We start from the raw sequence: 26,156 nt of genomic DNA on the forward strand, positions 1-26,156 counted from the left end.
GGTGGTGTCATCTGCATATCTTAGGTTATTTATATTTCTCCCAGCAATCTTGATTCCAGCTTGTGTTTCATCCAGCCCAGCATTTCACATGATGTACTCTGCATATAAGTTAAATAAGCAGGGTGACAATGTACATCCTTGATGTACTCCTTTCCCAATTTGGAACCAGTCTGTTGTTCCATGTCCAGTTCTAACTGTTGCTTCTTGGCCTGCATACAGATTTCTTAGGAGTCAGGTAAGATGGCCTGGTATTGCCATCTCTAAGAATTTTCCAGTTTGTTGTTATTCACACAAAGACTTTAGCATAGTCAACGAAGCAGAAGTAAATGGTTTTCTGGAATTCTCGTGCTTTTTTGACAATCCATGGATGTTGGCAATTTGATCTCTTTGTCCTCTGCATTTTCTAAATCCAGATTGAACATCTAGAAGTTATTGGTTCATGTACTGTTGAAGCCTAGCTTGGAGAATTTTGATCATTTCTTTGCTAGCCTATAAGATGAAAGCAATTGTGCAGTAGTTTGAACATTCTTTGGCACTGCCCTTCTTTGGGATTGGAATGAAAACTGACCTTTTCCAGTCCTGTGGCCACTGCTGAGTTTTCCAAATTTGCTGGCATACTGAGTGCAGCACTTGAACAGCATCCTCTTTAAAGACTTGAAATAACTCAGCTGAAATGCCATCACCTCCACCAGCTTTGTTCATAGTGATGCTTCCTAAGACCCACTTAACTTCACACTCCAGGATGTCTGGCTCTAGGTGAGTGACCACACCATCATGGTTATCCAGGTCATTAAGACCTTTTTTGTATAGTTCTTCTGTGTATTCTTGCAACCTCTTCTTAATATCTTCTGCTTCTATTAAGCCCATACCATTTCTGTCCTTTATTTTGCCCATCTTTGCATGAAATGTTCCCTTGGAATCTCTAATTTTCTTGAAGAGATCTCTAATTTTTCCCAATTCTATTGCTTTCCTCTATTTCTTTGCATTGTTCACTTAGGAAGGCTTTCTTATCTCTCCTTGCTATTCTTTAGAACTCTGCATTGCAAAGATGGATATATCTGTCTTCTCTTCTTTTCTTAGCTATTTGAAGCCCTCCTCAGACAACCATTTTGCCTTTTTGCCTTTCTTTTTCTTGGGGATGGTTTTGATCACTGCCTTCTGTACAGTGTTACAAACCTCTGTCCACAGATCTTCAAGCACTCTGTCTATCTGATCTAATCCCTTAAATCTATTTCTCACCTCCACTGTATAATTGTAAGGGATTTGATTTAGGTCATACCTGAATGGCCTAGTGGTTTTCACTACTTTCTTCAATTTAAGTCTGAATTTGCCAATGAGAAAGTCATGATCTGAGCCACAGTCAGCTCCTGGTCCTGTTTTTGGTGACTGTATAGAGTTTCTCCATCTTTAGTTGCAAAGAATATAATCAATCTGATTTTGGTATTGACCATCTCACTTACTATAGCTTTATATTAGTTTTCATAGGAAAAGCTCTCCTTACTTCCTCAGAAGTGTTTTGACATTTCTTACCTTTTTCACTCTTCTCTTTAAACTATAAAACCAGCTTGTCAGGTTCCACCAAGATATAAATAAGTATTGAGATTTTAACTACAGTTGCATTGTATCTACAAATCAACATGAAGAAAGTTGACATCTTTTCAGTATTAAATGTAGCAAGCCACGAACATGAGCTATTTCTCCATTTATTTAGGTTTTCTCTCCTGTCTTTCCTAAAGAAAGTATTCTAATTTTCTATGGTCCAAACTTACACATCTCTTTTCAGATTTATTCCCAGCTACTTTATACTTTCTGTTGCTAGTGTGAGTCTTGCTTTTTTTAAAAAAAAAAAGAAAAAGAAAATTATTTATTTGGCTGTGTTGTGTCTTAATTGCAGTGCAACGGCCCAGTAGCTCTGCAGCATGTGGATGTCAATTCCTTCACCAGGGATCAAACCCGTATCCCCCGCATTGCAAGGCGGATTCCCAACCACTGGACCACCAGGGAAATGCCCTAGTGTGAGTCTTTTTAAAACTAATTTTTCCATTTGTTTGTTCATGTATGTAGAAACACAGTTGACTCTGGCACAGGGGTCATATATCCAGCCACAGTGAGCAACTCTCTTATTATTTTAAATAATTTATTGGCAGAATTTTTGTTGTCTAAGAAGCAATTATATCATGTAAAAAGGAAGTAAACAATTATATCATGTAAAAAGGACAGTTTTGTTTTCTCTTCTCTAATTCCCTAGTGCAATGCAGGATAGAAGTGGTGATTGTAACATGTTTACCCTTGTTTTTAGATTATACAGGGAATGATTCTAATGCTTCCATATTTTAAATGATTGTAGCTTAGGGGGTTAGAGAAGGCGATGGCACCCCACTCCAGCACTCTTGCCTGGAAAATCCCAGGGACGGAGAAGCCTGGTAGGCTGTAGTCCATGGGGTCGCAAAGAGTTGGACACGACTGAAGTGACTTAGCAGCAGCAGCAGCAGCAGCTTGGGGGGTTGGGGTTTTGGGTTTTTTTTTTCTTTTTTATAGTTACTGAAATCTGCTTATGGCCATTCTCTTCTATGCCTACTTTTCCTTGATCTTTTTTCATGAATGAGTATGGAATTTTGTTCTCTTAACACATAAAGATCAAATGGCTTTTCTTTTTTCTCTGTATTTAATATTTGTCCTTTTCTTTCATATTTTCTACCTCTTTGTCTCTCTGTGTTGCATTCAGTGTCATTTCTTCAGAACTACCTTTCAGTTCATTAACTTTCTAATTCGATATTTAGTATATGTCTTTTTAATTTCACCAAATCATTTTTCATTTCTGTAAGTTATATTTTATTTTTTCCAAATCCAGTTGGTCATTTTAATATTTGCTTACAACTTACTATTCCAGGGATGGCATTTTTTTTTTTCTGGAAGCACTTCATATCTTGGCATTCTATATTATGTATTTGATCTTTCCAACACCTAAAACCCTCAGAGTCTAAACATCGCTTGTTAATTATTCTTACACTTCATTTAAAAAATGTCTAGGTAGAAAAAATAAATCATGCTAGATACTTCAAATGGGGAGTTTAATACAAGCAATTTGTTATACAAGTAGGTTGGGCCTGGAAGATTGAAAAGGAAAGGTGGTGTTACCTAGAGATTAATCACTGTCCTGAGCCACTCTTTCTCCTAAGGTTGGCGGAACAAAGGGTGAAGTGGTGGCAGACCCTATGATGCTACCTATACCAGCCATACCAGCACCCACCCTTCCACTCCTCCATAGGAAGCCCACAGCCTGCACTCCTACAGATGACACAGAGCCTGGAGTCCACAGTGTGTTTGAAATGAACAAATTTGCTGCCGACCCTTTAGGTGAAGGTTCCCTTCCTCAGATCCAACTGTGCTGTGGCTGTGACCTGCAGGTGCCTGCTGTTGCCAGCATCTAGGTAAAAAGAGAAAAGTAGTCCCTCCCCTTCTACCTCTTTAGAACCTAGCCAGAACCAGTTGACAAGGACATTTTGGAAATATAGTTTTTAGACTCACAGCCTCTCGCAATGCAGAGGATTTCGGAGGAGTGTGAAAATGTTCCAGAATGCTAACAGATTAAACCCAATATTGTTTCCTTGCATGATCTGTGATTGTGCATTAAGCTGTGGTTAGATTAATCAGTAGAAAACCTCTGGGCCTACATTAGGATGTTGTTGTTAGTTGCCAACTAACTTGGCACCAAGTCATGTCTGACTCTTTTGAGACCCCATGGACTGTAGCCTGCCAGGCTCCTCTGTCCGCAGGATTTCTCAGGCAAGAACACTGGAGTAGGTTGCCATTTGCTGTTTCCTCTTCCAGGGGATCTTTCCAACCCATGGATCAAACCTGAGTCTCCGGCATTGGCAGGTAGACTCTTTACCACTGAGCCACCTTGGAAGCCCCTACATTAGGATGCTTTCCTTCAAAGATGACCCGTTGTAACAGACAACTCAGATATAGTTATCGGTTTTGAGGGCAGTCTTCCTGGAGTGTGTACATGGAAACTAAGTTGCACAAATCCAGAGGGTAACATATACACAGAATGCAATGTACATGATGCCCCTTGGAGGTCTTTATCCTGGTGACTCTATTGCTTCTCACTCTCCTGATTTCACTTGTATTTTTTTTTTTAACATCCAGTCTGTTTGGAGGGAGTGAGCAAAGTTTCCCTAGGAGCCTGGCAATGCATTCACAATTTTTTGTTTAGCAGAAACTATTTAGTCTGCCTTATGGTTCAAGCTGGAAGTTTCCATGTAGTACTTCTATAAAAACAATGAAGTGTTTCCTTTCCCCCTCCTCCCCACAAGAAAGGAGGAAAATGGTAAGGCTAGCACAGAGTCAGAAATTCTGTTAGCTACCTTTCAATGGAATGTGAGCTATCAGGAAGACAGGGCTTCAAGACCTTAGACTGTTTTAGGGGATGAGGCAACACCTGAACCAGCTGGGTACCAAACTCTTTAGGTTATAGGACCCTGAATCTCCAAAGGTGCAGAGAGTTATGAGCTGAAGACTATGTTTTCCAGCACTAATTATTTAAAAAAATATATATATATATATTTTTTTAATTTTACAATGTTGTGTTGGTTTCTGCCATACAACAACACAAGTATCTATCATATGACCTAATAACCCCACTTATGGGCATATACCCTGAAAAAACCATAATAGAAAAAGACATATGTACCCCAATGTTCATCGCAGCACTGATTACAATAGCCAGGACATGGAAGCAACCTAGATGTCCGTCGGCAGATGAATGGATAAAGAAGATATGGTATATATATACAATGAAATATTATTCAGCCATAAAAGAGAATGAATTTGAAACAATTCTAGTGAAGTGGATGAACCTACTGCCTGTTATACAGAGTGAAGTAACTCAGCATTAATTATTAGAGGCCATAACACTATGCTACAGCCTACAATGAAATTGTTAAACTATAAATGTCAAGTAAGACTAGCGCAGTGAACTTGAATGTAGATTTAATTCTTCAGAATTAACTAATTTAAGGTCACACCTGTAAGGAGTACCTGAGAGAAGAAGTAGTAAACGGAAAAATAGTCTGGTTGCCACTCAGTAAGCCCAGAGAGGCTCAAAGATGCTGAACAGGGCGGACAACCTCTTGTGGGCAGGTCAGATACACTGCTTATTGTCAATTAATGATAAAAACACTAGCGGGTCCATCATTACTACTCGAGATTTGTGAAAGTTCCAAGAAAACTTAAGATTTTGAACATTAATGTTCTAAATGCCATGTAATGAGGTTTCTTCTGTGCAAGATTGTGTCCAGTGCTAGTTTTCCACAGGTGTTGCCATGTGTTTATTGTGTCTCCATATTATCTTTTTGTGCCTTTTTTTTTTTTTAACCTTTCTTGATCACATCAAATGCGGGATGCTGTCTCTCCATCCTGCTTTGTCTATCTCATTTTCTTTTCCTCTCTGTTCTTCCCTAATCTATCTCTAATTTTACAGTCAAGAATCTGGAACAGTCACATTTTTTTGTAATGCATATTATGTATTTGCTAAAAGATATTAAGTTCTAAATTTAAAACAGATGAATAGATCATTTCATATTTTCTTACTTAAATGAAACAAGTTCATTTTACACGTAGGGGCCATACCTGTTTTTTCTCCTAATAACAGAAGAGGAAAAAATATTTCTCTCTCCTGACTTGGAAACTCACCTAACTTGGGAACCTCATTAGAAATGGTATAAATAAGTTCCATAAGCTGAAGTGGAAAAATGAATCAAAAATTCATTCTTGATCCACTCTCTCTGCCCCAATTTTTAATCTGGATTTAATTCAGCCCTGTCCTCCCATTCTGGTATTTAATTCGGTTAGGCATTAGGCTGAGAAGGGGAGGAGGGAGCAGACTTCACAGCTGTAATTCCAGACACCTCACATAACCTATTAAACACACAGCTATATCGAGAGAAGGGTATTGGGAGGGAACAGCTACAGTTCCTAAAAAAGATCAGATCTATGAATGTAGTAAGAACCTCAGGCCCAGCAATGGACTCTCAGCCAAATCTGTGCCGGCGGATGGTTTGAAAACAGAAGAAAGCTACAGAGAAAGCCCTTTCAATAGACCGACAATTACTGTCTCGCCTCCTACTCTCACCTCCATCTGTCCACAAGGTATGGACAGCACTCTCCAGTGAATGGCAATTTCATTCTTAATTCTAGGGTTAGTTTTGAGGCTCCTACAACTTCACTTGAGTTCCTGATTAGAATTAAAGAATCTCAGAATTCTTTGAAACCACATGATCCAATTCTCTCCTGTTGTAACTTAAAAATAGTGGTGATGTAAGGTCTCATTCAAAGCCAGTGAAACAGTTAGTGGCAGGGCCAAGAAGAGAACCTCACTCTTATTCTAGGTGCTATTAATATTGTACACTTTATGATGCTTTGTGGAGATTAGATACACACAGGAATATAAGACTTTCATTAAAAGTCACACTGGAAAACATAACATAAATCTTTGGGGGAAAGTAGTTGGAAATCACTGACTGCACTTCCATCAGTCAGTAAGTTAGTTACCTGGAAACCAGAGTCAAATTAAAGGATGGGTTATCTGGGCAAACGCCAGAGGCATCAGTCTTAACAGATTCTGGACAGAGGAGCCTGGCAGGCTACTTATTCCCACAGCACAAGGCCTCTGAGGGATGGGGACCTCCAGTGAAGCCATCAGCCTCTGATAACTAGAGCTGTAAAGCTTCTTCCTGATAGTTCAGAAAGCAAGGCCAGAACACATATCACTAGCCTAAGGATGAATAAATATAACTGTTAAACTATCATTGGTTTGAGGTCAAGCATCTAATACCTCCTGCCCTGCCCCCACCCCCAAAATAAAAGATGCTTAATAAACAAACACATTGGCAGAAAAGACATGACGATAAAAGAACCAGAAGGATGAACAAAAAAACCCTAGATGATTTTCAATCCTCCCACCTTGGTCCCTTCTCAACTGGTAAATTTGAGACGTGTGCTGCTCAGTCGCATTGGATTCTTTGCGACCCCCATGGGCTGTAGCCTGCCAGGTTCCTCTGTCCATGGGATTTTCCAGGCAAGAATACTGGAGTGGGTTGCCATTTCCTTGCCCAAGGGATCTTTCCAACCCAGGGATTGAACCTGCCTCTTCTGCATTGACAGGCGGGTTCTTTACCACTGAGACACCTGGGGAGCCCAAGGACTCATCAGTTGTCCTACTCACACCTCATAGCACCTAAATAATCCAGCTGCTCAATCACACAGCGCCCACCAGGGGAGTTGAGGATACGGGTGGTGTTTCCTTCTTAGTCCTCACGATCCATTATTACTGCCCTTCCAAGTCCAGGGTCACAGGCGGTGGAAATTAGGTCACCTCAAGAACCTCCGCTCTCAAGGCTGGGGAGGCCAGGTCTCTCTTCGCCGCCCCTACCCAGTCCTAGAACAGGAATTTTCAATTCGATGAGAGAACCGAATAAGCAAACCCCGCGATTCGTTCGGCTTGAGGGAGGTACGGCGAGCGCTGCAATGGCGAAGCGGCCAGCAGGGGGACTTCGGGGAGGGCGGGAGGGGCCAGGAGGCGTGGTGGCCCCGCAGGCGTGATCGCACGTGTCCCCGGCGCGCGGGCCAGGGCCGGCGTGTTGGGCGTGTCCCCGGCCCGCGCGGGCCCCTTTCCGGCGCGTGCCGGGCGCCCTGGCCCCGCTGGCGTGGCGGGGGCCCTCGGCTCGGTGGTCCAGGCGTGGGCCCGGGCGGCGGCGCGGGCGCGGCCGGTGCTCCTGCAGAGGGAGCTGTGCGCCCGGCCTGGCGCACGCACGGCGCCGCCCGCTCCCTCTTGCTGCCGCCGCCGCCGCTGGGCCCGCCCGCCGGGGAGGGGCTCCGGGCCTCGCCGACAGCTGCTTCCTGCTTCCCGCACGTCCTCGCCGCCGCGCAGCGGGTCCGGTCCTGAGTCCCGGCCGAGAGTCCCGGTCGAGAGCAGCCCGTCGCCGCCGTCGCCTTCCCGGCACCCGCCTCACCCCGCGGCCCGCTCGCGCCCGCCCCAGAACCCACGCCGCCCCTGCGCGTCCCCGGCCATGCTGTCCTTCCAGTACCCCGACGTGTACCGCGACGAAACCGCTGTGAGTACCCAGCTGCGCCTGGCCCACGAGCCGCCGCCCGCGGCCCTTCAACCCCTGCGGCCCCTCACCCCCTGCTCTCCCCTCCCCCACGGCCTTTGTTTGCTAGACCCGGCGGGGGGCGCCCGGCCCCTCCCGAGGCGCGGGGGCCCTGGTGGCCGTCACCCTCCGCCCGCTGGCGGCGGAGCCGGTGGTCAGCCGCCGCTAGACCACTTCCCAAGATATGGGGGTCAAGGGCGAACACTCAGGTGGGCATGGGCGTCTTAAGAGAGTGGGAAGACAGAACGTGTCACTGCATTTTTGCTTGGAAGAGGCTCTTGCTTAAATATGGTGGTAGGAGAAAGTGTGGATGTGTGTAGATGATGTCCAATTATAAGACAAAAGCAAACTTTTTCAACTCACAAATTGAAAATACTTAGAGTTGAAGTTCATTCATTCGATTTTTAAAACGTGTGTGGAGCGCTTCCCTCTGCCGGGTGCTGGCGGCGGGCGCTATCGGGCGGAGATAGAGTCCGTGGAAGGTGGGGCAGGGCCCCGCGGTGTGACAGTGCTGATCCGCGTGTTCCCAAACCAGAGCAGAGTCGGCGGGGGCCAGAGGAGGCCTCAGAAGAGGACAGGGTGGCCTTTTGCAGAATCAAGTTTTGACTAGTGTTTTGCCTAGTGCAGGGCTTAGCCACCATTTCCCTCAGTTTGTAGATAACCTCAGAGTCACTGTGGAGATCCCGTGGGTGGAATTCTGGGCAGACACCTTTTTTTTTGCGTGTAAAAATTAGTTTGGCATCTTAAGAACTGGAGTAAATCCAAATGTTGTGGGCATAATTCTGGTAGGAATAGCCAAATTCCTCGGATGACTTAAAATAGAGTTGGAATAAAAAGATTTTTGTATAATACACTTCTAGTTTTTTTCTGCTTGCTTTGACTCGATTTGTGCCTGAAGTCTGTACTTTAGAGTACTTCTCATTTTGGGGGTAAAGGGTTCTGGGGCTTTAGAGCGAAGGATGTAAGGGTTGTTTTAAATTAAGACTTCCAAGTGGTACTAAGGCATTCATGGTTTCTTTGACCTGTGGCCATCTGGTAACCATGTTTTCTCCGTCTGTTCAGCTGCTTGCTTATTAAATTTACTCGCCCAAGAAGCCCTTGGTTCAAGAGTTGTTTCCTTTGTGCAACAGGAGTAACGTGATCCAGCAGGAATGGAAAGGGGACAGACCAAGTAAGAAGACCTGAGCGCTAGTTGTGGCGTTGTCCCTCCCTCCCTGGATGCCCTTTGGCCGATCCCTTGCCTGTTACAGGCCTTCTCTTCCCTGAATGAACTATTAGGGCTGGCTTGGCTAACAACAGAGCTTACTTGCTTCTGTAGTAAGAGTATCAATCGTTTGTTCATTCAGGTGATGCCCTGGCCCTGCAGTGTGCCAGACATGAGCAATGGGAAGGCATAAATATCTTGGTTTGGTTTTTGAGGATCTTTGAGTTTTCAGGAGAGATAAAATTATAGCATTTGATAAGTACTGTTTTAGATTTGTTTTATTTAAATGGGGGAGGGGTGTTTCTTCCTTAACTTTTCACTTTTCGGGTTACCAAAACGCTGCAGTTCACCTAATCTGTGTTTAACAGTTCTTGAAAGGGTTAAGTGAGGATTTTATGAAGATGTCAGAAAGATTATGAACAATTAACTTAAAAGAGTATACCATGGATTTTAATAATCTCCAGTTCTTTTGCATCAGAGGAGTCGTGATCAGCCTCAAGGCCGAGGAAATGTAGCGCTTGGTCCAGCTTGGACCCTGCTCTGTAGATCACACAGGTTACTCATCCCAGCCCTGACAGCCTGTGGGCAGTGTCTTTTTCCTGTGACAGAGTCCTGATTACTAACGCAGGCTTGACTTATGCATTTACTCAAATTGTAGCCTTGATCTAGGATGGGTTTATTTCTCTCCAGCAGGTGCTACCCATTGCTGTCTCTCTCTGTCTCTCTCCCTTGAGCGTCTTCCAGCCATGCACTGAGCAGTCTCCTGCTGAACTGTGGGGTTGGAGCTTGCAATCCCATTGGATGGATTTCTGCATTAGCTATCAGATTTTTGGAAACCATGCTGTTCCAGTGTGATACTGTGGCCCATCCCCCAAGAGTGTTGCCCTCAGGGAACTCAGGCCTGCAGCGGCAGGGTGTGCAGGGTGAGTAGAAAACACAGAGGAGAATGGCATTAATTTGCTTCAGGAGGTGGAGACAGTATGAGAATTGAGGCTGGAAGTTGGTCGGTTGGTTAAGGTTGAAAGGACATTCCTGGTCATGTGACTTAAAGTCATAGTTATGTAGGGCTGGACAGTCATGGAATTGCGTTTGTTTTGGATGGCAGGAAGGCCATTGTGACCAGAACATCTGGGGTGTAAGCTTGGACGGCAGCTGGAAAGGGAAGATAAAATGGGGCCAGGTTTGGTGGGCTCTGCCTGCCGTGTGTACAAATATGCACTTAGTCCCAGAGGCAGCAGGCAAACTACTGACCAAACAAGTGAAATATTAATAGTGATAGCGTCTTATCAGAACTCTCTTTTTAAAGCCTCTTTGGAAAATATGGAATGGTTTACGAACTTAAATCAGATGGGAGAATCAGGTACTATATAGCTTGAGTTCAGGGGATGTGGTCTATGAGATCACCCTATTTGTAGGAAAATGTCTTATGAAAGAAAAATGTAGGGGCCAGGTGGATGAGGGGAGGGCGCATGGCTCCTGGGATTGTCCTGGAGAGAATCTGTTTCTTGTCCTGGTTAGAAATGTCTACTCAGTAACTGACTTCAGTCTGCTTTAGATTATAAGGCAGGTACTGGGGAGTTGAGGCTGTTTGCTCAGAGGTGAACATCATCAGTAGGCAGTCCAGTAGGGTACACTGGGTTCTGAGTAAAGGTCCAGCTGTGCACCTGCCAATTCACAACTGGTCTGCTTCATTAGCAAAAGGTCAAGTCCTCAGGCTTTGGGGTCTGCTCAAGGTGGGATCACTGTTCTACCTCCTGCTTGTTAACCATCTGACCCTTGTCAGTTGCTTTAACTATGTCCAGCTTCAGTTTCCTCATCTGGAAAAATGAGTTGGTAGTAGCCTTACAGTGAGGACCAGATCAGATAAATGTGACTATGGCACAATGTTTAGCTCACAGCAGATCTACAGTCTTAACCCTTCCAATCTCTGTGAATTGCATTCTGCAGCTGTAAAATGGGAATATAATCAGCTCTCTTACAAAGGTGCTTTAAAACATCAGGCACAACAGTATGGATATTCAGCAGACATTCATTGCTTTGGGTCTAGCATGTGGCAGCACTTTCACTTAGCCATAAAACTAAGATTTGATGTTAATCTTTCCCCCTCTGTGAAAAGTTAAGTTTCTGGATATGTCTGAGTTTTAGTAGCATCAACAAATTTGGAAAACTCAGCAGTGGCCACAGGACTGGAAAAGGTCAGTTTTCATTCCAATCCCAAAGAAAGGCAATGCCAAAGAATGCTCAAACTACCGCACAATTGTACTCATCTCACATGCTAGTAAAGTAATGCTCAAAATTCTTCAAGCCAGGCTTCAATAGTACGTGAACCATGAACTTCCAGATGTTCAAGCTGAATTTAGAAAAGGAAGAGAAACCAGAGATCAAATTGCCAACATCCAGTGGATCATCAAAAAACCAAGAGAGTTCCAGAAAAATATCTACTTCTGCTTTATTGACTATGCCAAAGCCTTTGACTGTGTGGACCACAACAAACTCTGGAAAATTCTTCAAGAGATGGGAATACCAGACCACCTGACCTGCCTCTTCAGAAACCTGTATGCAGGTCAGGAAGCAACAGTTAGAACTGGACTTGGAACAACAGGCTGGTTCCAAATAGGGAAGGGAAAGGTGCTGCTGCTCCTGCTGCTAAGTCGCTTCAGTTGTGTCTGACTCTGTGCGACCCCATAGACGGCAGCCCACCAGGCTCCGCCGTCCCTGGAATTCTCCAGGCAAGAACACTGGAGTGGGTTGCCATTGCCTTCCTTCATGATGCAGAATACATCGTGAGAAACGCTAGGCTGGATGAAGCACAAGCTGGAATCAAGATTGCCAGGAGAAATATCAATAACCTCAGATATGTAGATAACACCACCCTTATGGCAGAACGTGAAGAAGAACTAAAGAGCCTCTTGATGAAAGTGAAAGAGGAGAGTGAAAAAGTTGGCTTAAAACTCAGCATTCAGAAAACTAAGATCATGGCATCTGGTTCCATCGCTTCATGGCAAATAGCTGGGAAAACAGTAAAGACAGTGACAGACTATTCTTTGGGGCTCCAAAATCACTGCAGATGGTGACTGCAGCCATGAAATTAAAAGACGTTGTTCCTTGAAAGGAAAGTTATGACCAACCTAGACAGCATATTAAAAAGCAGAGATATCACACTGCCAACAACAGTTCGTCTAGTCAAAGCTATGGTTTTTCCAGTAGTCATGTATGGATGTGAGAGTTGGACTATAAAGAAAGCTGAGCGCCGAAGAATTGATGAGTCTTCTTGAGAGTCCCTTGGACTGCAAAGAGATCCAGCCATTCCAACCTGAAGGAAATCAGTCCTGAATATTCATTGGAAGGTCTGATGCTGAAACTCCAATACTTTGGCCACCTGATGGGAAGAACTGGCTCATCTGAAAAGACCCTGATGCTGCTGGGAAAGATTGAAGGCAAGAGGAGAAGGGGACAACAGAGGATGAGATGGTTGGATGGCATCAGCAACTCAATGGACATGAGTTTGAGTAAACTCCGGAAGCCTCGCATGCTGCAGTCCACAGGGTCACAAAGAGTCTGACGTGACTGAGTGACTGAACTGAACTGAATTGAGGAACATTTTTAAAGTGTCCGGTCTGTCCCTTCCGAGGAGTGTTTGGGGGAAAGCTGTTTGCAGATTGTTTTGAGTCTCAGCTCTGATTCTGAACTCTGTGTCGCCCTGGGCATGTTGCCATCTTGTGCATGACATTGCTCCTAAAAATACTGGGTTGGAAGATCTTGCACAACTTTACATTTTTTTTATTCCTATTGTCAGAGAAAAGATGGTTGTTACTGTAAGCGTGTTTTGCAACCATTTCAAGGTGTGTAAAATATAAGAGACTTGCAGATGAGAAAACAGGGCAGAAAACCTTTTCTTCAGTGGTGATAATCATCTAAAATTTAGAGAGGTTTTTGGTAAGGATTGAAAATTGATAATTTTAGGGAGACTCATCGGGAAGGCTTTCACTGGTTTTATGTGCCTTGCGCTTGTTGGTCATTATATGCTGAGCAGTATGTTCCACCTCAGTTGCCTGTTCTTCCAGGTGTGCATGTCTCCAGGTACTCTCTCCCCAGCACCAGATGAGGACCGATGCTGACCCCTTGCAGAAAGCCAGGGGTCTGAGGCTTGGGAGAGAGTCTCAGTTGACCAACAGCCATAGTAGAATTTTGATAAACAGTAGAAACAGCAGGTTTTCCTTTTCCAGGAGAGTGTTTGCCTTCCTTAGGGAATAGCCCTTACCTTCTGGTATTACAGAACAAAACCAAGGAGACAGGTACGAAATATCTGAGACACTGGTTGTCTTCCAGACAACTGCACACAGGAAGCCTCAAATGGAATGCTGTTCAGTTGTTGAGAGAGACTTGATTGGAAAGATGTTGTCCATGTGGTTTCATTTGATTAGATTAATCACAGTACTGTGTTATTGGGGTATTTATCTGTCAGTAGTTTCTTTAGGCATAATCACCTGGGGAGTGGTGACTTCCAGTTGGTCTTCCAAACTCAGTCAGTCTCTGAGACCAGGCCCACCCAGAAATTTGGTTTTCCAAAAGTTCCCACGAGGGGGCTTCCGAAGGCGTCCCCTCAGCCAGGCTCTCTTGGCACTCGGCAGTTTTATCTCATCAAGTATCAGGGTAGTCTGAATGCGTGATACCTTTGTGCCTCCTTTCTTACACAATGAAAGAAAGCATTTCGTAACAATACATTGAACAGAATAGAAGCTTCAGTTGTAGAAATGTTCTTTCATTGCATGAAAGTCAGCTTTCTCTGACGTCAGTGAGCATCATTGCACATTAGTTAACTTGCTTTTTGGTAGTTTAGACTTAAAGGCAAAGCTGATCATATTGTACCCCGTCGGGAGATCTCCTAAGCATCTGTAAGCTTAGCAAGAACAGGGCAGTGCACCCGTGTGTGATGGCTCCCTCCCAAGCGGGCCCTTCCGGTGTCCCCACTGCATTGTGTCATTCAGCGCTTGGCCACCAACAACATGTTTTCAAGTTTCTTTAACGCAGTGGCAGGCCTTTGTTTTGTGTTGTACAGACAGAGCTGTTCCTATTCTGACCTTTCATCTCTCTTCCCGCTCCAGCTAAAATGTTCTTTTCATTAAGGGTGGTTTGACACCTTTGAGAACCTGCCAACTTCGGTTCATGTGGTAATTTGGGCAGACACGTTGCCAGTGAGCCAACTGGGCTATTTCAGACTGCCCCTTTCCTAGCTCCGTCACATTCAAAAAGTAGTGATGTCGTTGGGGTTAGACACTAGTTATCTAATACCACACTTTGTCTTTTGCAGGTACAGGATTATCATGGGCATAAAATCTGTGACCCTTATGCTTGGCTTGAAGACCCAGACAGCGAGCAGACGAAGGTAAATGAGGGCTTATGATGAAAGAGAAGGTGGTCTTCATAGCTCAGACCAAACCGTAAACATCAGTAACCATGGCTTTTCCCTCCTGGTATTATCCTGTGTTGTCTGCAGTGGGATGATGAATAGACGTTTTATACTACCACTCTCTGTGAAATGATTCATGAGAAAAGGTGAAAGTGTTTCTAGTCCCATAGAAGATCACATAGCTGTTTTGAATAGTGTTTATGGACTCTAGGGTCACTGATGAACCAACTATTTGAAATGGAAGTATTTGAAAAAAGAAAAACAAATTTCTACCAAAGAAAAATAAAAACCTAGAGAATAATTATGTGAAGAAAAAAATTGCCTAATACATTTTTTCCAAAAAGGAAAGAAAATGATATTGAAGAAGTAGTACCAAGTCTTGAAAACTGAATGCTGGTCTTAGATTACTTATTGATTTTAATGCAACAACCATACAACAACTAAATTATAAGTAAACTGAATTTTCAGTATCTTTTTATATTTTATAAGGGGATGAAGGGGAGAATTTTCTACTCTGTCTAAAAATATGAAATTTTCCTATTCTTTTGGAGAAACGTGTAGTATTTTGAGGTGAAGTCTCATTTTGTTAATGAAGCTTACCCCTAAGTGCGATGTCCGATGGATACTATTTTCCTTCTTGGAGTGCCCAGGACTTGTCATTTGAGATTCATTATTTACATATGCTGAATGTGGTTGAATTTGCTTGGATGAGGGAATAGTGTTTCTCCAATCCACTCTAGGTTCTTTGACTTTTTTATTTATAGCCATATTAACTTAGTATATAAAAATATCTATACAATTTCTAATATCCTCAGCACTCCAGAAGTTTATTTGAGCTTCTTTAGAATCCCAGAGTACATTTCCCATTAAAAAAAAAAAAAGAAAAAAGTTAATGCCTGCTGAGTGGTTTTCTAGGCCAGCTTCTAAAAGCCTATGTCTTAGCTGTTCTTGTATCTTGTGGTCCCTTGCCACTGTATATGTCAGTGTTCTCTGGAGAACTGAACTCAGATTTCCAAGACAATTCAGATTTTCCAAGAAGGCACTCCCTCCTGATGTGGACCTGGCTCGTGGGATTGGGGTGCTTTCCTTGCCCACGCCCACCCCCCACTCCCAGTCCCGTACTCCTCCTGCAGCTCTTTCATGCTCCCTGGTCAGTGGGTTGCAGACTCCACTGCCTTCATGTCCTTAGGGAAAAGCTTCACCAGGGATGGAGTGGAGTGAAGGGCTTAGCCAGGCACGATGTTACATGGAAGAGGAGACAACAGAAGCAGAAAGAGGTTGCTCCTGCTGGAGTAAATCCCATGTCAACTTGTTTTTCTTCCTTCATTCCCAAGGCACCAGCTTGCCTGCTTCTCTTTCTGCTGTTCTTCATGGCAAGCGTTTCTCTTCTCTGCCCACTGCAGAAACTCTTAAAACTTCTTCCCTGTCCTTTGTCCTTGAAGTAAGCACACCAGCATTTTGAGGTTTTCTCATGGTTTTTACTTGTATCTGTACTCTCTTATTCTCACCCTTTCCCCATTCCCTTCAAGAAAGACAGAGATCTCATGGGTGAGAATGACTGATGTTTGGATTTTTATTTTTCCTTGGTGAAGCAGTGAGTTTTAGAGGTTGGTGGGTAGCAAATGAGAAACAAATGGGTAACTGGAGAAGCGGGCAGAGGCTCCAGCTCTGCAAGTGAGGCTAGGAGGAGCAGGGAGCAGAGGCAGGGCTGCGACCTCTCCTCAACCCTGCCACAGACAGCCTTGGTCCTCCAACTTTGGACTGGCCTGAGACGGATTGAGCCTGGAAACAGAGGGTCACAGGCAGCCACATAGCCTGAAGTGGATGGAGAGCAGGAGGGAAGGAGATGAACTTCCTGTGCGTCTCTGGAAAACTGCCCCCAAGGACTGTCTCTATGCTGACTCCTTTGTCTAAGGAATTGGGTACAACCTGGACTTCTGCAGCCTTTGACGGGGATTGAGTGACGCAGCTATGTTAGAGACCCAGTTTCTGTTTACGTGGTAATGCGTGCACATTTTGCCATGCCTTCCTTATGTGATGATGTCTGGCCCTGTGGTTGACAAGCCACTTAACTAGTAGGTGAAACTTTGCTAATTAGTGATCATCTAGTCAGCATTGGATAGACGCTAATGACATTGGTATATGCATTGTTATTTTCATGGTATGTATTTCATAACAGATGTTTACTGTGTGCTGGGCACTTCAGTGGTAGCTTTGCATACCCTGTCTCATTCAGTTCGTAAATCCTGAAATAGATCTTTTTCTTTTCCCCATTTCACAGATGAAGAAATTGAGTTTGAATGATTAAATAACGTGTCCAAGGTCACTCAGCTTATTAGTGGTATCAGGTGGTCCAGGTGGTTATCAACTTCACATTAAAGAAATGATAAAAAAAATCAAAGACTCTGGGTGTAGTAGCTTTGGGAATGCACGCTGTAGGAGTAGAGTCATGTCTTTGCTCGCTGTGGGACTTTATGGGTCCTCCTACAAGCACGCTGGGTGACCCCTCTGTGCCTGCTCTCACGCTAACCTGTCCAGGCAGTGCTCCTCAGGTGTCAGGGCTGTGCAGCCAATGCCTCCCCTGCATCCTCCTCTCGAAGCAACCTCGTTATTGACAGGAGCTGGTTGTCATCTGAGATCTGATGAGTGAAATTTTTGTCTCAGACTGAAAAGATAAGGTGTGTTTTTCTAATAAGCAGAAGAGCAGCAGGAACATTTTCTACTCAGTGTTAGAGGCATGTACACAGAGGTGGGTGTATTAGCCATACCTCAGTGTAAAGAGGAAAATCTTCATGTAGCCTTTAAAACAAAGAAAAGCCACTTGTTATATTTTCAATAAAAACCAGCCCGGAAGTGAGGAACACTGATAGCTCAAGATCTGAAATGCTATCAGTAAGTCTTTGATTTAATCTCATGTTTAATAGAGCTTATCCAATTCTGACAGTTCCTAGCATTTGAGGCTTTATCCTTTATTAAAGAAATATCAGCAGACTTGTAACTTGAAAATTCTCAAAGATGGTGGTGGGGGGCACTTGAATCTGGATGAATCCTTTCAAGCTGTCAAAGCCCACATAACCCTATTTTATAGCAAATGTACCAGTTTGTAGAATATCCTGTGCGGCTTAGTTGTTTCTTTGAGATCTGTTCAGCCTTAATTTAAAAACTCAGGAGAACTACTTTGCAAAGAGGAAACAGTAGACCAGCACTTCCTAGTAGATATGTAATGTAAGCCACATATATAATTCAGATTTTTCTAGTAGCCACATTAAAAAAGTAAAAAGAAACAGGAAATTAATTAAAGTACTTTATTATATTCAAAGTACTAACATCTCAACATGTAATCAATGTAAAATATTATTAAGGTGTCTGCATTCCTTTAGACTAAATTTTCAAAATCCAATGTGTATTTTACACTTATTGTTGCTGCTGCTAAGTCGCTTCAGTCGTGTCCGATTCTGTGCGACCCCATAGGAAGCAGCCCACCAGGTTCCCCATCCCTGGGATTCTCCAGGCAAGAACACTGGGGTGGGTTGCCATTTCCTTCTCCAGTGCATGAAAGTGAAAAGTGAAAGTGAAGACGCTCAGTCGTGTCCAACTCTTCACGACCCCATGGACTGCAGCCTAGCTGACTCCTCCGTCCATGGGCATTTCCAGGCAAGAGTACTGGAGTGGGGTGCCATCATGTTCTCCGATTTTACACTTACAGCACATATCAATTCAGAGCAGCCACATATTGGGTGCTCAGTTACCACATGTGGCTAATGGCTGCCAGTATTGGACAGTGAAGATACAGACCAACCTTTCTTGTGAACATCGATGTGAAGACTATAAACAATGATAGCAGGTTAAAAATAAAAAAGCAGAATTTGTCACAGAAATTTAGTTTAATATTATTATATCCGTAGATTAAGTAAACCTATATAACTAATCTAGGTAATGTTTTAAGAATTTTTTAAAAATGCAAAACTAAACATAGCAATAACTTTAATAGTGAGTATTCAAAGCATCCTGAACACTAGACTGGAATAACTGTCACTGGTGTTTTCATATGTTTGCAAAACTTTGACCAGTGCAATAAAACATGAACTAAAATTTGTAGAGGATAAAATAAAATTATCATTAATTATCGATTCATTGATTATGCATCTAGAAAACCTAAGGGAAACAACTGAAAACAGAATGAATTCAATAAAGCATGTATGTATGGAATAAATATAAAATCAATACCACTCATACGTAACATCAATAACGAGAAATCAACCCACCTGATAGCAGCAACAAAAAGTAAATATTTAAGGAAAAAGAAGAGTTTTCAGGCCTACTGGGAGAGTAGTAGTGTCACTTCAGATAGAAAAGGGCCAGTTTCGAGTGTTATTTTTAATAGTGGAAAATTGAAAATCTCCACTTCCGACAATAGTTTAGCATTTAAGCTGAACCTGGTAGATGTGCTTGACGCTGTAGTCCGTGCATCTGTTACAGTGTTGGGCTGTAGAGTTTGCTTTCCTAAGTGAAAAGTGCTCCTGGTAGAGCAGGAAGTGGGAGAAGGGTGCACGCGTGCAGCGCTCTTGGGGGTGACAACTTTATAAAGTGCCTTTGTAGGTCTCAGAGACAGTGGTTTGTTGCTCTTTGCTCTCTGTTCCAGAAGAATCTGTATGGAAATACAAACTTAACAGAAGATAAAGGGAAGACTCTGGGTTAAAAGCTCTTTAGACATCTGCTAACTGCGGCGTACTCTGGAGGTAGACGTCTAAACCGTAGTGAAGTCTCACCGGAGTAAGTGGGACACCAGGGAAACCTTGGAAGGGAGACGGTAGAGGAAGAGGTTTTACTCATTGAAAAGGATTTGAAGACAGTGAGGCAGGTCCCGGCAGTGGTGAGCCCATACTTCCCAGTCAGCAGGCTCTCCCAGCTTGTCCTCCGCAGGTCATGGAAGGAAGTGTGTGCAGCAGCCTTGATGTGTGTGTGCAGCCTGATGCTTTGACTCTGAGGGGACTTGCGGCTCCAGACTACTAAGAGTAAGACGCCCGCCCCCCCACCCACTGACTGTAACGTTCATGTGATTCACTTCCTAATCTAACTTCCTAAATTTCCCGGGACAGACAGACAAGTGAACCCCAAACCCCACGCTCCGCCTTAGCTCTCTGTAGCATGTTTCTTCGTCTTAGTTGGTGCCTCGGCCCCTTCAGGTGAGCCCTATTCACGTCTCATTTCAGCTCTAATCACAACCATCTCCTCTCTTCCTGTCCGTAAGCCAGTCTGTGCGCCCTTTCAGGTGGCTCACACCCCTTCTTCCTTGTCCCATCTGTCATCCACCTTTGTGATCAGCAGTGGCTCCGTTGCCAAACCCAGTGACTTCACCGTCATCCTGTGTTCTTTGTGCAGATGGACCACTCTTCCTGGGGAATTGTAGAAGCTTTGCTGTACACTGGCAGGGGGGCTGCTCTGCCCCCTCTGCCTTGCGCTGCCCCTCAAGCCCTTGAAGTTTGCTTACACTGCTCTTGTCACTGCAGCAGCCATCCTGCTCGCGGGTCCCTGGGAGGATACCAAATACGTATTTCTTTCTCCTGGCCTCCCCGCCCGTCATGGTACAGTCAGTCCACAGGGTACCATCTGCTCCCTTTTCTGATAGTAAGAAATCCTCTGCATCTCTGGGCTTGGTTTTGCAGCCCTGAAGTCCAGATAGAGGCAGCATTCTTCTCACCTTTTGAAGAGTCTCCCCATTTCACTCCATCTTGTTGCAGCTTTGACCTCTTGATTGAATTCCAGAACTTGTTACTTAGTGAAGGGGAGATACTTACAAAGAGGAAGAATTTACATCTGTTATTGTAACTAATTGTCAAGTCTAGCTTCCACAGAAGCCCTGTCCTGGGGCTTTGGTCCAGGAGGTAAGCAAATGTAGAATACCAGCTGCAGATATCAAAAGACCAATTTGTTTTTTCCCTTCCCTGAGAACTGCCTTGGGCTAAATGACCGTACCAATAGCTCTATTTGCCTTGTGGATTGTGAGAGAAGATCTCTTAATAGGAACTGCTCCCCGCCCCAAAAATGTATGTATATTCCTTCTAAAAAATTATCATCTGTTTCATAGAAGTTCAAAGAAATAGAGATCTTCTTTTCTAAGACATTATTTGCTCCCCACTCCCTATTTGGAGGAATAGTTAGGTATTGCCCGTTATATCTTTTGAGAAGCGGCTATGAAGGTAGTGAGAACAGTCCCTCATTCTTACAGGTAAGGAAGCTGGAAACATCCCCTTTCTCCTCCCCTGCGTATACTCCTCCCTTCCTCTGCAGGAAAGATTTAAATCTCAAAAGACTTCTGATCAGCTCTAGGGTGTTAAATAGCCTAGGATTTCTCTGTAGGTATTTTAATGTCACAGAGGTTCAGTGGAGAACAACATTTAGGGCAGTCAGCTCCTTTCCCTGGAATCCTAACTATTCTGACTATTCTGATACGTGGTTTTCTGCTCACTTTTGTTGTTGTTTTTTAAGATTGACCCTAAAAGGATGTAGCATGAAGAGCTGCCCTCTCTGTACTGATATCAGCCTGGCCTAGATTTCCCTGTGTGGTGTGGTCTCCCTAGCGTGGGACGTAGCCAGCATGGGCAAGAACTGATGAGGGGCTGGGCGAGCTGAGATCCTCTTGTCCACTTGCATCTCCCCCTCAGGCTGTCAGGCAGCAGAGCCTAGATAGCAGAAGCTTGCTCCCAGGATGTACACTCACGTGAAGGGCTAGTTCAGTGTCTCTAAGCCAGCAGACAGCAGATGAAGCTGACTGCGAGCGGAGGAATACTGGATATAATTCATAGCATAGAAGACTTCTTTTGGTTTGCAGTGTTCTTTTGTAGGCTTTAGGGCAAACTGTGAACATCCTTTTTGTACTGTGAGTTTCCAGACATGGCTGGTGTCACTTCTGTTGGGACACAGGGCGGAGGAACAGAGTGTTTGCCAGATGGGACTGGAAGTCATAGCCTTTAGTCTTCCATTTTTTGACCTGTGAGTACAGCCAGGTGTCTTACCTGGGATTTCTTTTCTTCATCTATAAAATGAATATAGTCACACTCAGTTCATCTAGGTCCAAGCTTTTAGCAACACCCAGCTGAGAAAATGCATGTAACAGTTCATTTTCCATGCTCAGCAGAGCTCTGTACAAAGGTGGTACGGCTTAGGTGCTGCTGCTTCAATGTATTGAAATGTAGACCTTCAGACTCCAGTCTTCTTATTTGCTTACTCAGAATGTTGAACATTAGAGACATCTGTGTCTTTTTATTTTCATCTACAAAAGTAGGCAGCATTTTCCTTTTGGAATTTTAGTGTCTTAGAAAAAGATACCTATATTTTGAGCATTGAATCTCCACCTCTGCCAGTGGTTGGAATTATGACTTGTAAGTGTGGTTTTGTTGTTCTAAAGCTCAATGATTAAACTAGGCCAAGATTACCTTGAAGCTGTTAGGTAAACACCTCTTTTAATTGGTGTTTATGAACCTACCATGAAATGCCCTGCCCTCCATTATTAATGTTTCATGTAAGGACCTGGATTGAGAATTTCTACTATGTCGTTCCTTCTCTACTAGAAACAGGAAGTGCTTTAGGTAAATATATTACCAGTTATTATCTCAATCTCCAAGACTTCTAAGGTCTTAAAATGTTTCATCACCTCCTACAGAAATGTTTAGCCTTAGTATGGTTCATAAAAATACTTCTTGTAAATCCACAGTTGAAATGTGTATTTAGGGAACCATGTCCTTTTGATCTGTGCTTGGGGTAATTGTCAAAAGTATGATAGAGTTTGCTGGTACTGGGCCATCCTCTTTTCTAAGCAGTCCTTTTGTCTTTTTCTTGCTTTCTGCAATGGGGTTTTTGAGGCAAGCAGCCGAAATGAATTCTGGCCACGTTTGGCAAGTAAGGAATTCATAGCAAGGACAATGAGGCCAGCTTCTGGGTGGACTGGAGAGCTAGGCTTGGAGCAGGCAGGAACCAGGTAGTTCTAGAGCTCCATGGTGGGAATTTCCACGTTTCAGGCAGCACTGCTAATGGCATCCGTGATTACAGTCCTTGAGCCCTCTGTCCCTTGTTCAGTGACTGCATCCCAGGAGAGGGAGTTTTATTTGGCCAGCCTCCAGACATGTTTGTGCTCGTCCCTTGGCTGGTACTGTGGCAATGAAAAAAGATTTGATAGAAACCTTGGGGACCTTCTTTTGCTTCCGGAGTGACAAGACAGCTATGTGGAGTTCTCTCACTAAGCAGGGAGAACCCTGGGGAGGAAAATGGATCCTGGCAGCCCAAATGCCACAGGTCCACTGGTTTCGTTCCCATTCCTCCTCCAAGGGAGGGTGCTCATACCCTCCCTTTCCTCCCCTGTCCTGTGTTTACTTGTGTGTCCACTAATCGGAACATTAGATTACATGGGGGTGAGGAGGATGAGCTGTCATGAGCAAGAGAAACGTGGGCCATGCCAGCTTGGAATCACATGCCATCCTAGGCAGACCAGAGATTGGAGATGGTGAGCCCCTTAACCTTTGAGCTGCTGGAGGTGAGTGCCAAAAGGAGGCTGAGCCACACCTTGAGTAGAGGCTGGGAGTCTTGCCCCATTTGTTCACCACCAGGGAAAGCAGCCCCCAAACCATTGATGAAATTCTTAAGCTGCTTGAGTACATTTAACATTAATATTTTCCCCATAAGCACTACTCAGCTTTGGTTCCAACAATCTACATTTCCTCTGTGACAAATGTTGACATCAGACATGATATCTTTGGGAAAACAGTTATTAAAGAACCAACAACTAAAGAACGAAGATAACTGACTTTTCTGAGCCGTTTTCTTTTCTCTTAGATGTCTGCCATGTCCAGGGGGAAAGCACTCAGTCATAAAAATCACCTGTGCATGTGTGCTTGGTCGCTTCAGTCGTGTCCAACTCTTTGCGACCATGTGGACTGCAGCTCACCAGGCCCCTCAGTCCATGGGATTCTCCAGGCAAGAACAGTGGAGTGGGTTGCCATGCCCTCCTTCAGGGGATCTTCCCAACCCAAGGGTTGAACCCTCCTGCTTTGCAGGTGGATTCTTTACCCACTGAGCCACCTGAAAAGCCCAGAAATCACCTGGGTACTTGTTAAAAATAGACATGCCCACGATCTACTTTTAGAGTATCTGATAGGAGTAGAAATCTGTTTCCCAAGCACCTCATCTGGTAATTCTTAAGATCCAGAAAGCTTGGAAAAACTGCCTTAGAGAATGCTTAGACATGTTTAGAGAACAGTAATACTTGTGCTTTTAGAGATGATTAGAGAATAATAATAGTTTTGCTTTATAGAGGGCACTTTCAAGGAGCTAAAATTCTCATAGATGCCTCACTTGCTCAGAGTATCTTTGTAAACTGGAGGGACTTTATTTGTGATTCTGATTTTTCTCACTGGGGGAAATCAAGGCGTATGTCATAATAAAGACTTCAAGAACTCTCCTGTATAGCACTGGATGGCACTCTGACCATTTGGACCAGCTCTGTATATAATCATGCACACGATTCTCTGAACCTCCAGTTGCCTCTGTAAAATCTCATACCCTTCTTGTTTTTATCCCTGCTGGCACTGCCTAGTTCAGGCATGCATTGCCACTGAGCTAGACATTCAGTAGCATCCTAATGACTCCCTTCTTCCAGAACTTCTTTTCTACCCTGTTCTTCCCAGCAGCAGATGAGAACTCTTTCAAGATCTTGGAACCTGTTTATTCATGGGAAAGCAACAATGTATAGTTGTTTAATGAATAGCTTTAGAGGTAGGCAGGTTTGAATTTTAACTCCACAATTTTATCAGAGGTATGACATTGGTCATGCTTATCAACCTCTCTAAACTTCAATTCTCTAATTTATAATTTGGAGAAAACTACTAGATCAGATCAGATCAGATCAGTCGCTCAGTCGTGTCCGACTCTTTGCGACCCCATGAATCACAGCACGCCAAGCCTCCCTGTCCATCACCAACTCCCGGAGTTCACTGAGACTCACGTCCAACGAGTCAGTGATGCCATCCAGCCATCTCATCCTCTGTCGTCCCCTTCTCCTCTTGCCCCCAATCCCTCCCAGCATCAGAGTCTTTTCCAATGAGTCAACTCTTCGCATGAGGTGGCCCAAGTACTGGAGTTTCAGCTTTAGCATCATTCCTTCCAAGAAATCCCAGGGTTGATCTCCTTTAGAATGGACTGGTTGGATCTCCTTGCAGTCCAAGGGACTGAATACCACAGTTCAAAAGCATCAATTCTTCGGCGCTCAGCCTTCTTCACACCACAGGAAAAACCATAGCCTTGACTAAACTACTATATATGGTAGTGGTAAAAACTGAGTCATAATGTTTGAGAAGCATGTAGCAGAGCGGTAGGCACAAGTGCTTAATAAATGGTTGCTATTGCATTTATTATTAAGTGGCTTAAATAGCACAGGGATTATCTGCTTGATCATTTAAAGCTTTAGAGCTGTCTAGGACAAATTCTTTTATTGCAGTCAATTCTTGTGCTCTGTTCATATCTCCTTTCATTTGGGTCCATTTTAGTGGTTTGTATTTCCTAGAAAATTGTCCACGTCATTGAGATTTTAAAACTTACTAGCATGGGGTTATGTGAAATATTTCTTACAATGATTTTATTCTCCATGTTTGTGTGTCTTTCTTTATCGTTTCAAATTTCCAGTATCTGTAACTTCTTTCCTCTTTATAATTAATTTAGCCAGAACTTTGGTTGAATGTGATGGTGGGGGGATTGTTTGTTTTTAGAAAGGAATGGTTCTAGAACTTTTAAGTTGTATCCTTTAATTTTCTAACTCATTGATTTATTTTTATTTTATTTTTTTGTTACCTTAAAGATTTTTGATTAGAATGTTTAATTAATATTTCACTCTTTCTCCTTTACTGATGATCACTTTTTCCAGGCTTCTGCATCAAGCTTCTGGTGGATTCATCCTCTTCCAGCCTGGGGTGCTTGAGCTGAGGGGCTCTTGAAAGAGCTGTATCAATCAGGACTCGTGATGAACAGCACCTTTATATATATATTTTTTAAGAAGAGCTGAGAAGTTCACGTAATTGAAGATCAGTACATGCCGTAAGGCACAGTTTGATCTAGGACTGCTTGTGATATTTCTGTAAACCTGTCTGCCTCTGTCTCTTAGGTGATCTACTTTTCTCTGGTTGTTTTGTTTTCCAGTAGCCTCTCCCACGTGATAGACAAAGATGGTCCTTGCCCCTTCAGGTTTTACACAGCCCTGACAATCCCAGATCTCATGAGATAGCCTCTCCTTGTATTGTTCACCTCGGTTCCTAAAAAAGGATTCTGGTTGCTTGTCCTGGGTTCATAACTACTTTATTGACTGTTACATGTCAAGGAGAATTGATGGAAGATTCTGCCTATG

At 43.7% G+C, this 26,156-nt stretch overlaps 1 protein-coding gene across 1 annotated transcript in view; it reads left to right on the forward strand.

Moving 5' to 3' along the window:
• The first annotated feature begins 7,660 nt into the window (after positions 1-7,660).
• The window catches only part of PREP (prolyl endopeptidase), a 129,757-nt gene continuing 111,261 nt past the window's right edge, over positions 7,661-26,156 (forward strand). Inside the window, exons 1-2 of the mRNA XM_070376537.1 lie at positions 7,661-8,117; positions 14,669-14,743. Coding sequence (XP_070232638.1) covers positions 8,073-8,117; positions 14,669-14,743 — 120 coding nt within the window. The 5' untranslated portion in view covers positions 7,661-8,072. The remainder of the gene's footprint in view (positions 8,118-14,668; positions 14,744-26,156) is intronic.

This window comes from Bos mutus, chromosome 9, assembly GCF_027580195.1.
Source record: "Bos mutus isolate GX-2022 chromosome 9, NWIPB_WYAK_1.1, whole genome shotgun sequence".
Lineage (NCBI taxonomy): Eukaryota > Metazoa > Chordata > Mammalia > Artiodactyla > Bovidae > Bos > Bos mutus.